Here is an 11421-nt window from a genome sequence, read left to right as displayed (position 1 = left end):
ATTCATCTATATATGTGAAATGCCTGCACAAATGCGTTTCAGCGTTTGTGATGCAAATTATTTGATAATTAAGTGTGCTAACCTTGGCAAAATAATATGCTTGTATTTCCCACCCAATTGCATGCTCATGTCCAAATGCGGACTTAACAAGGCAATTATTTGTCATTTGGATGTTTAGCACCAGGGTACTCTATCCCTAATCGGCCCGCCCTCTATTCTATCCGGCGAAAGTATCCGGCGAAAGTACGTCCGACAGGATTCGAACTCGGGCTGCTTACTTCAAAGTTGGAGCAGCTAGCCACCCAGGCTCCCCTTACGCAGTCCATGGACCCGATTGTATTTCACGGGCATGCAATTATGCTTGACGATCGTGCTCTTAAAAATCTAAAATTGTCATTCTATGTGGATATAAGTTCTTTTCGACGAGGTTAGGCTTCAAAAAGTCGTGGTTGTTTCATGTCAAAAGTTCACACCCACATCCAACCTATGGTCGCACTCGGGCTTGATTTCCAGGTCAGGCCCGGACTTTCCCATTACATTTTGGTTTTAAAATAATTAAATTAAATTGTTGGATTGAGCTCATGCCGATCAATTTTTTGGGCACGTATTACTCGGACCAAGCTCGGTCCTATAGAAGAAGTGGTGCGTCAAAACCCCACAGGGTCGTACTAGGTCAAAAATGCTCAGGTCGATCCTAAGTAATTTTATAATTATTTTTATTACCATTGCTTATCTTTCCAAACATAATCAATTATATACACACCAATTAAAGGGGTAGTTCAATTGAATGACGAGAGATGAAGCGAAAGGACGTGTAGCCTAGTACCATATCACATTCTGGGTTCGACTTCTCGTGACAACGAATTTTTTTAGGATTTAATATTATTATGCTTTTAGTGGTGGGCGATATTCCCGTCGACAGCGAGATGACAGTGGTGACTTTATCAATCTTGGGAATTTGCCGCCTCAGTCTTCGAAGATGCTCGTAGGCGTAGAGTTTGCGTAGATATGTTTATAGGAATGAGTGTGCGTGCGTTGTAAGTGACTGAGTTGTACTGTATAATTAAAAAGATAATGAGAGATGAAGGCACCACCTCACGCACAAAACAAGCTTTTTGCTTTGCGTCTCACCAAGTTGTTAGTGTAAAATTAGGTTCCCTCATGTAAGGTACATAGTTACTACTATTGATTTGTTTTTTATATTTTTTATTAAGAGTAAATATATTGCTACACGTCAGCGATGTTATAAGTTGTCTCGTACAGTTTTAGTTAGAACTTCTTATGATGTGGAGGAGAGAGGGGCAGGAGAGAGAACGCGATGGTTATTTCGTGAAATAACCATCTCATAAGTTAAAATTAAGAACTATAAGATTGCTTACTTTTATTTTACTATTGTACAAGTTGTCGTTGTCACGCTACTTATAGTATTTTCTTTTTTCATCCCGTAAATTAAATGCTATGATACTACCACAAAACAACGAAAACAGCAAATTACCGCATCTTAACATGACGTGTCATTGCACGAGACCAACGAGACCAACTATTAGACCGGTTATTAGACAGCTTCAATATACTCGCCCTGACAAGTTTCAACATCCACGTCTGAGCTTCCTTCGGTTACGTTTTATTATACATTTTTTATTATTTTTGGACAATTCTTTTTAGTTTTCAATAAAAAAGAGACAACGTTGGAGTGGGCCAGTAATATATTCTTTCTAAACCAGAGAGAATCTGCAGCTGTACAAAGGCCCAAATCGATTTGGGCCAACCATGCGTCCATGATTTTAGTCCTGAATTCGTCTAAAAAATACTAATGCTCCAAAATATATAAAAAACAAGAAAATCTTTCGCATTCTCTCTTACGTGTTGTCCAAACTGCGCAGTGCGCGCTTCACCCTCTTGGTTGATTGTATTTGTGACAAAAGCTAGGTCTAACCCTAACCAACTCCGATTAAAAAACTAACCAATTCGCTTGGAGCTCTCTTGCCGTTTGCCAACATCTGGAGGGAAGCACATGCAATTTCAAAACAGAGGCAGACTCAACTTTTTTTTCGAAAAAAAGGATGGGACAAACCATATTTCCCCCTACCAGCTGTGTAAAAATTTGGGATCTTCCCCTTTTTCTTGACGTCTCTGTGACTGGATTTGAAGCTGCAACGAAGCCACTAATCCAGCGTGAAAGGAAAGCTGTTACAAACCAGAGTTCGTTTTGTACATAGGCTTGACACTACCAACTGCGTGATTTTTAATTTGTTCATATCTTCTCGGAATTTTTTTGAAAACAGAAAAAAGGAAGCATTATCATCGATCGAAAGGAGGAAAGGGAAGCAGGGTAGTGCTGTGCCTTCCTAGATATGCCTGTCTGGGTCCAAAGCACCAGACACCTGGAGCTCAGACACCCACACCAAAACTCCCCACCTGCGTTCCACTGAGCCGTGGTCCCGGGCGGGGCTCACGTCCATGACCCGCGCGTACACGCCCCCTCGGAGTTTCCCTAGCGCGCCATCCCTCCCGCCTGAACAGATGACCACACTACCCTCCCCAGTTTTCCAACAACCACGATTCTGCCCTCCTACCGGGCTTCCCCCTCGCGGAACCGTGGTGGCAATTTCGTGATTAGAGCGGAATCCGAGAGATCTCTCGAAGGCCCTCCAATATAAATAAGAGCCTGCCCCCCTCCTCATACCTCCTCCTGCTCTTTTAACCTGAAATTTTTTCCGCCTCCACCCCCCGCCCTTTCTTTCCTCTCGCCCACCGTTTTCCTCCTCTGTTCTTGATCTTTGCCCTGTGCATTTACGGTCCTGCCCCCTGTGGGCCCCACCGCCTGCCTTTCTCTTTATCTGTTTTTTTTTTGCCCGAGACCATCTGCCTCCCCTTGTTTTGGTTTGCCCTTTTCCCTTTTTTTTTTCCTTCGTCCGCAGCCAGAAGAGAGAGGGAGAGAGAGAAAAGAAAACTCTCTTTCTCTCCGTCTTTCTTTTCTTTTCGACGGCTCGGGGCCCCGCTGACGTGGCGAGGGACAAAGCAGAGCCGTCGATATGTCGCTCAGCGAGAAGCTGGAGGCGGCGCGTGTCGCTCTCGGCAAGCGCAAGGAGCGCGAGCGCGAGCTGCAGGCCGCGCAGGCGCAGGCGCAGGCCCCCGTGCCGGCTAAAGCCGAGCCGGGGAAGCCGGCTCTGGCTGGCCCCGCCGGCGGCAACAAGCTGCTGGCCGGCCACCTGGCCCATGAGTTCCTCGCCCACGGCACGCTGCTGGGGCGACGGATCGAGCCGAGCCACGCGAGACCCGCTCCGGCGGCGCGAGCCGAGCCGGACCCGAAGAGGAGGTACGCCGAGGTGTCCTGGCTGCTGATGACCAGCGGGGCCCACATCCCCGGCGTCGTTAACCCGGCGCAGCTCGGCCGCTGGCTGCAGATTAAGGACTGACCGGCGGACAGGTGGCGCAGCGCCATTGGCCGGGAGCCGCCGATCGACGGCGACCCGCGAGGCTTTTGTTCCGGCCTGCTGCTGCAAGAGAACCGGACCCGATTCTTGCCTGCTGGAAACATCATCAAGTGGTTTCGCCATTCCCGCCTCCTCTGCTGTGTGCTCTGCTCCCCTTTTTTTTTCACTTATGTTAGATTCTCTAGATCTAGCGAGATCGATGAAAGCATCAGCCTTGTACTAGATTTTATTCGACGCATCGTTACATTACATACTGTTTTAAATTTGTTGTAGTGTCATGTATCCCCATGTATCCATCCCCTGTCTCTCTGCATGAAGTCGTGTGTGTCGGATGGCTTGACGAGCTCCCATCTCGTGTGTTCTCACTGTAGCCTGTTGCTCTCTCTACTGATGAGCACAGCCACAGCCAAGAGCTGATAAGCTCACATGCATACTCGCATGGCGAAAACGGTGCTGCGGCGGCAGCCGGCACCGGCAGGCAGGGCGACGAACATTGCGTGCGTGTCGTTGCATCGGTGGAGTGGCAAAGGCTCTGGCTGGCGTGGTGTAGTGGTTGGCGTGGGGCTGTGGCCTGTGGGTTTCTTATATGGAAGAACACCAGCTTGAAACACCGTTGTTGTTTTTTTTCTTTTGATAAGGAAACACCATTCTTTAGAATTTAGATGCCTCTTGCGTGCAGGGGAACGGAATTCTTCTTCCTTTTTTTTTTTGCTAGGAAGGATAGGAATTCGGAAGAAAGGAAAGAACAGCTAGCTGGCCCCTCCGTTACCAGGAAGGCAAGGTTATTTTTCATGGCTGATGTAACCACTTGAATAGCCTACTATGAATCACCGGTACTTCACTAACCCAGCCGTAGGCACATCCGATGCTTGCGTATCCGATATTTCGATACTCTGATACTCTCTCTGTACTATCACTGTGTCATTTTTCAATCCCACGTATCGCCGTACCCGTATCACGTACCGGTGATACATAGATAGCCTAGGTCGATATGGTCGATGAGATTATGCATTCCCTAAGCACACTGCACGCCTTCAGCTTGTTTTTTTTTCTAAAAAACTGTTTAAGAGATTTTTCTTTTGCGGAACGTGAGTAAGCACGTGGTTCGTTAAGAGAAAGAAATATAAGATGGTTGATGATACAGGCAGACCTGGAATTTTATTGACGACTTGTGGGACATCCTGGTTGAGGCCTTTTCCCAATTTCTTTATTAGGGGCAATTAGAGGGGTAGGTCAGCTCCCATCTTCCTCCCGAGAGGGAGCTTATTAGTTGGACGTTGCGGTTGCCACTGTTTGATTGGTGGTAGTATAATGCCCCCAAGTGATTTGATTCCTGTACCAACCTGGTCCATTTCATGCTGTCCTAACTGGATGGGGCCTCTGCTGATCTACTCTATCTTTTCATTCATCATCGCTCAATAGTGTGGGTCAATGGCTCGTGAAGGGACAAGATGGACAGCCAACTGTAGATAGAGAGAGAGAAATGGTAACAGAGGCAAAGGAGAGAAGTGGTAGAGCTCTAGGGAGGTGGAAAAGGTATGGTCAGAGTGTCAGACAGGAACCTTGTCACCTTGAGTTTACGTACTCATCCCAAATACTGATTCATCTGGTGTGCAATCGAGTAGCGTGGTGGCAAGCGATGTTTGGGTTGTCTCCAACCATGGAGTGGCAGTATCCCTCGGGAGGTTGCAGAGCCAGAGCATTGTGCAGGAGACGGGGAAAGTAGAGGCGTTCGGCGGGTGTAAACGCAAAAAAAATTTGCGCAAAGGAATCTTATCAATATGAAGTACTAAATGAAGTCTATTTACAAAACTTTTTGCATGGATGGGTTGTAAATCGCGAGACGAATCTAATGATACTAATTAATCTATGATTAAGCAATAATTAGCGGATGGTTACTGTAGCATCACTGTTGCAAAATCATGGATTAAGTAGGTTCATTAGATTCGTCTCGCGATTTACAGCCCATCCATGCAAAAAGTTTTATAAATAGACTTCATTTAGTATTTCAAATTAGCAAAATTCCTTCAAAAATTCTGCGTTTACAGGTCTTTTGCGTTTACGGGGTGGGAACTAAACAGGAGCGCGAAGACTAAATTGATGAGCGTTATGAGATGGATATCAGGCTGTCAGTAAACTATGTTATAATATCCAGTTTCCTAGCGGAAGCCAACGGATCGATTAGCCATGCGCACCCCAAAATACACCAACCACACCCTACAAAGGCAAAGGCAATGCAAACAAAAATATAAGGACTCCCTCATGCTATCCCATGAGTCGTGAATTATTTTTGCGCATGCTTGTAAGATTTATTTGGTCACGCTTGATAAAATCCGACTTATTTTTCTTATTTAATAATATGGAATTCTCTTAAGGGCCGCTGTTTGGATCCTCTTGTTTTGGAGGAATTAAAATCTACTTGATAAACTAGACTATTTGACTTAGAATTTGACATCCCACCACTTTCCAACCACTTTCCAAATTTTACATATAAGTCTATTCTAAATTCATAGGATGAGAGATGGAAATTAATTCTGAACACACTCTTCGGCTCACTTCTCTATGTTAGAAATATAGCACATAAATATCTCCCTCATATGGCTAATAATAATATAGAAATATATTCTTATATAATTATATTAATTTAATAGATTTATATTTAAATTATAATTATTAGAATGAAATTTAATTCCAGATTCCAAACGGGACTTTAGCATAATTACCTCCCACCCCTCTCCATCTCTTTCATTTAATTATCTTCCCCATTTGTTGCCTGTCTGTCTCCCTACAGCCCGCCGAAGCTCACCTCCCCCTTACCACTTCCCTCTAGTATTGCGTCCTCACGCTGCTAATTGTCGGGAAAGAAGAGGGACACCAGTCCTAGCTAAAAAAGAAGCCATGGAGGAGGCATGGATTGGGTTCCATATTAATTGAAGGAGGTCATGCCTAAGAGCATAATTCAACCTTGGTTTTCTCTTATTTCGCTTTCTTTTTCTTTATATGTAAAGTTTTTTTTAGTTTGCACATGTTTGATTACCCAATTTTTTACTGAACCTTTTATTTATTAATATAGAATCCCACATCTCGAAAATGTATCTCACTCTTCATTTCTCCTGTTTGGTTGGCTCCATCCCTCATCCTCCATCCACACGGGCACGGTGGTGGAGCTGCGTATAGAGTTTTGAAGATCTCATGTGCCACGGTCCATCCAAATCTAAGTGTCTAGCTAATTCAAACTTAAAGCACATAGCCTCAGTCTATCATCCAGAATGTTAGATTAAGAAACAAGGAGCAAGCGGCCATCCAGAAGTAAATTGGTCTCCCCTCTATTTTGCTTCACGCTTTGCCCACATGGCACACGTCCACCAAACACAAAGGAACTAGGGCTTGGGTGTCGCCGCATGCTGGCAGTTTGGCACCGACACATTTTATTACACGAAACTCGATCCCTTACTTAAAATTTTTGGTTGGAAACACTAATTTTCTCATCTCGAACTTTTTCCCGATCTCGAAACTTTTTCCTACTTGATTTGATACCTCTTGTCAAATCGATTTGGGATTTTTCTCGTTTTCCCGATCTGATTTTTGCTTTCTCAACGTCCCCAAGGGCGGAGCCGCATCGCACCACGAACGCGGCGGGGTCAAAAGTGGGCTCAGAGACCTCTTCAACTGCCCCCCGGCCTTCTACTTTGCAGGCCGTCCAGGAGGCCCGGGCGCACACGGTCCGGTCCAACAACCCGGCATCCCTACGCCACCCAACCCAGCCCAGCCCGCCCCGCCTCGTCTCCCGAAAGCGGCCGGCCGAGCCGCCGGGACGCGCGGGCCGCCTGCCGCCTGCCCTCGCGCGACGCGCGCGCGCGGGGCGCTCGAAACGGCCAGTTCCCCCCGGTCAAAATGGGCAAACCCCCCTCCCCCGCCGCCCGAAAATCTCCCGCCTCCCGCGCGGATGGCGTCCGGTTCAGACCGCGGCGACGCGCCCCCCCGCCCAAACATTTTCCGCCGCCGCCTCCACGCGCTCCCCAAACATTTCCACCGGCCGCCTGCGCGCCACTCACTCCAGTCCCGGGACCCCGATTGGCCGCCCTCTCCCCGCGTATTTACCTGGCGCCAGAGCCCCGCGCCCCAGGCTCAAGCTTTCAAGTCTCTCGGCACCGCAACTGTCTCTCGCCCTCCGCCGGCTCCCTCTCCCTCTACGGCCACAGCCCTTCTCGAGGGCGATTTCGGAGGGAGAGGCTTGGTGATCTCGTCTCTCGTGGCCGGAGAAGATGGAGAGCCTGAGGAGGTTCCTGAACCCGCTGGTGCTCAACCTGCAGAAGATGGAACTGGAGCTCACCTGCCCCGTCTGGTGGGTCAATCCGTTCCTTGCTTCTTGTCGTTTCCTTTGCTTTTGGTCTAGATGCGGCTTCATCACAAACGAACGAAAGATAGCACTAGGATGATTTGTTTTCTTTTTTTGCCTGTGCTGAATGCTAAAGGTGTCATTTTTATCGTTCAAGATCTCACTAGGCCTAAGGTTTGCTAGCGCTAGATCCGGGCAAAACGATGTGCCTCAATCCTTTCTGGATTTGTATAATGAACTTCTCGGTCGTTTGATACGAAAAAACCTTTGTTTGGCAGCCTGAAGTTGCTCAGCGCGCCTACAATGCTACCGTGCTACCACACATCCTGCAGGTACTCTTTTTTCAGACTTCTCAACCAACTGATGCTCGTCACCCTCTACTCATCTTGCCTTGCGAGTTGTGAGTTGTGGCGACTGACGATTTTTGTCGGATTCTTCCAGCAACTGTGCTCTCACACGGACTTCGAATGGTTATAGCTGTGCCATTTGCAAATCGGCATATCATTCTCAAGGTACATCACGGCTCTCTGAATTGTTTGAGTTCTGATTGAGGGCCTCTGTTCTTTATTTGATCTCAGTATTATTTTTTTGTGCAGATTTAAGGCCAGCTTCTCACCTTGAGGCGATAGTGGGCATTCACAGGAGCCTCAGCTCTACAGTCAGCACCATGGTTCAGGAACAGGATGCTCAAGTTCACATTCCTGGTACATTCTTCTTCCATTCCGTGTTCGCAGAATATGAATTCTAGGCATTGTTAATTAGTGGGATGCCTGAGTAAAAGCTGATTGGTGGGTCAAAATCTTCTCTTTGTTCAGCTGCAAAGACAGCATCCCATGGAACACCAGAATCAGGGAATAGAAGTGGGGTAGAGAAATCTGACCACATGAAATCTTACAACCCCGTGGCTTCAAAGTTAGTATATAACCAATCGACTGGACCTGCGTTTGGGAGCATGGATGGTGTTCAACCAAGAGATCTTGCATTTGAGAACAAAGCTGCTGATGCAGATGTTGCACCAACTGTCCTTGTACAAAAGGGACATTCTGGGTCACAATCTTCTGATGGCCCTGGGGATTTGGATTGTGACAGCAATGATCTTGAAGGAGAACTGGTAAAATTCTATTCTATCTTGGCAATCTATTTTTTCTTTTGAAAAGTTGTTTAGAAATATATTCTCTGTAGCTTCACTCTTAAATGTTAGCTATTCTGTCAGATAACAATCAGATCACCTCTTCAAACTGCACTGAAAAGAGAGGCAAATGTAATGGATGACCATACCAGAGAATTGAAGAAGCAAAAATCAAATGATCAGGTTCAAAGTAAGAGCTGTTTCCTATCTGATCTCCTTTCCAAATCTTTGGAAATGCAAAATACTAATGTGATTTTGAACATGAATACAGGACAAACAACCATGGCCAGTGCTTGGAAATGTGAATTTTGTCATTCTTCCCAAGTCACTGAGGTCGGTCTTGCAGAACTTTAAACAAGAGTTAATCCTTGTCCAATAGTAATTAGTATATGACCTGCTGCTGATTTCTTGTAAACTTGAATAATCTAATGTAAATTGTAACTTACAGTGTACTGGCCCTTTGTCACATTATCTACATGGGGAGCCATTACAGGCTGACCAAGCTTGGAAATCAAATGTTCAGCATGTCCATGAGAAATGCATTGAATGGTATGTTCTTGGCAACTTTCATGATAATATTTCTGAACGAACACACACAGGGCTCTTAAATATAAATTATTTAATGTACTAATTTATGGTACCAATACAGGGCTCCTCAAGCATTCTTCACTGGTGATATTGCAAACAACTTGGAGCCTGAGTTGGCCCGTGCTTCTAAGATCAAGTGTAGTGTTTGTGGCTTGAAAGGTGCAGCACTTGGCTGCCTTGTGAAGAGCTGCCGCAAGAGCTTTCATGTCCCATGTGCACACAGGATCAAAGGCTGCAGATGGGATGAAGTAAGTCTTGTTACTTAAATCTACATTGTCCATCATGTATTTAGTGAAAATGCTTTCCCTTTTCTCTGGTAAACTATTGAGTCAATTCTCTCACTGAACAAATGTGAATTGCTCCAGGAAAACTTTGTTATGCTGTGTTCTACTCATTCTTCAAAAAAGTTACCCTGTGAGAGATCGAAGTCAAAAAAGAAGGCCCAGCTACAGCAGTATGTCCATTGTGCCTGTTATTCTCTGCATTTTGCTATACCTGATTGTGTCTTTTGATGACCCTTTTTTTTCTTTTGATTCCCCAGACCATCATCTGATATTGATGATCTGAATTCACCTTCTCCAATGCAAAGTGATGAACTTTGGACTGCCCCACCTGTTATGACTAGTGAATGGGTGATATGTGGATCTGCCCTCAGTTCCCGTGAGAGGGTAATTGTTTTTTCTATGTTCTGGGTTACTTCATAACTTATTCAAATATGTAATATGCCCTGAAATATTCATAACTTCAGGAAATCTTGGATCAATTTGAGCATCGAACTGGCATCACAGTAACTAACAGTTGGAGCTCGAATGTGACTCATGTGATTGCTAGTACTGATGAACGTGGGGCATGTGCTAGGACACTCAAAGTTCTCATGGCTATTTTAGCTGGGAAATGGGTTCTCAATGTAAATTGTGAGTGCATTTGCTCTGAAGATCAGTAAATATACTTGTGGCTAACTGAATTATGTTTTTTTTCGGTCCATTGTGATTTTGGGGCCATGGCAAGTTAGACATGATTGTTTTGACCAAGTGCTGTCACCTAGTGGTGTGGTACTTGATAGCTTGAACTTAGTATATCATCACTTAGTAATTTGGTTGCATATATTTTTTTTGCTTATGCTTAAATTGCCCTGTTTTTAAGGAAGTTATTCTTATGCAAATTTGCATGTGGTAATTAGGGCTGAAGGCCTGTATTGAGGCTAGAGAACCAATCCCAGAAGAGCCCTATGAGGTCAGGTGTGATGTTCATGGCTCTTTCGATGGCCCTCGCACAGGAAGGCTTCGAGCGATGCAACAGGTTTGCAAATAAATTCTGGGAGTAAATAAGCTAAATTATGACTACATAGTGACAATCTTGTTGGTATACTGACTGCATATATTTCTTGTTCTGTAGGCACCAAGTCTGTTTGCTGGGTTGACCTTCTATTTCAGTGGCCATTTCATGCCAGCATACAAGATTAACCTTGAAGATTTGATTGCTGCAGCAGGGGGTTCGATTTTGGAGAAGAGTGAGCTTTCTACTACATCCTTGATTCTCTACAGTGTAGAGCCGCCACAAGGAAACAATCTAGACACCCTTAATGAGGTCATCAAGAAGAGAGAAGCTGAGGCTGAAGAATTGGCAGCCACAGTTGGCTGCAAAGCTATTCCTCATACATGGCTTCTGGATTCTATTGCATCCTGCACAATCCTCAGTTGATTGTGACACTGTACTTAGGTTCAAACATAGGAATGTAGTTTCTGCTTCTTCCTTTTTTCCCTTTTAAAAAAAGGAGATTAGGATGTGATTGACATGTTTTTTTGATCCAAAATATCTTCAGAGTTCTGATGTTGTAACATGAGAGTGCAATTCCATTTGAATAATCTTGAGTACCTCAGTCAATGTTACTGTCGATGATGTCATTTCACATGTTTCACCTACTGATA

The 11421-nt window shown here is 45.2% G+C and overlaps 2 protein-coding genes across 3 annotated transcripts; both read left to right on the top strand.

The window, feature by feature from the left end:
* Positions 1-2704: 2704 nt before the first annotated feature.
* Positions 2705-4068, top strand: LOC112900245. Its single transcript, XM_025969034.1, has one exon. The coding sequence runs from the start codon at positions 3036-3038 to the stop codon at positions 3417-3419; it is 384 nt and encodes a 127-aa protein (XP_025824819.1). The 5' UTR covers positions 2705-3035; the 3' UTR covers positions 3420-4068.
* A 3197-nt stretch (positions 4069-7265) lies between these two features.
* On the top strand, positions 7266-11377 carry LOC112901111 (BRCA1-associated RING domain protein 1-like). 2 transcript variants are annotated; one of them, XM_025969945.1, is made up of 14 exons: positions 7266-7782; positions 8055-8108; positions 8218-8288; positions 8373-8480; positions 8592-8887; positions 8990-9095; positions 9177-9238; positions 9354-9454; positions 9555-9741; positions 9859-9947; positions 10035-10161; positions 10242-10407; positions 10674-10792; positions 10889-11377. In XM_025969945.1, exons 1-14 carry the CDS (start codon positions 7703-7705, stop codon positions 11192-11194), a joined length of 1872 nt encoding a protein of 623 aa, XP_025825730.1. In that variant the 5' UTR covers positions 7266-7702; the 3' UTR covers positions 11195-11377. The 2 variants fall into 2 exon arrangements, with proteins under 2 accessions (XP_025825730.1, XP_025825729.1); XM_025969944.1 differs by having other exon boundaries at positions 8990-9238.
* The last annotated feature ends 44 nt before the right edge of the window (positions 11378-11421 follow it).

This window comes from Panicum hallii, chromosome 7 (genome assembly GCF_002211085.1).
Source record: "Panicum hallii strain FIL2 chromosome 7, PHallii_v3.1, whole genome shotgun sequence".
NCBI lineage: Eukaryota > Viridiplantae > Streptophyta > Magnoliopsida > Poales > Poaceae > Panicum > Panicum hallii.
Note: the sequence above shows the minus strand (reverse complement) of the source record. Positions and strands in the feature narration are given on the sequence as shown.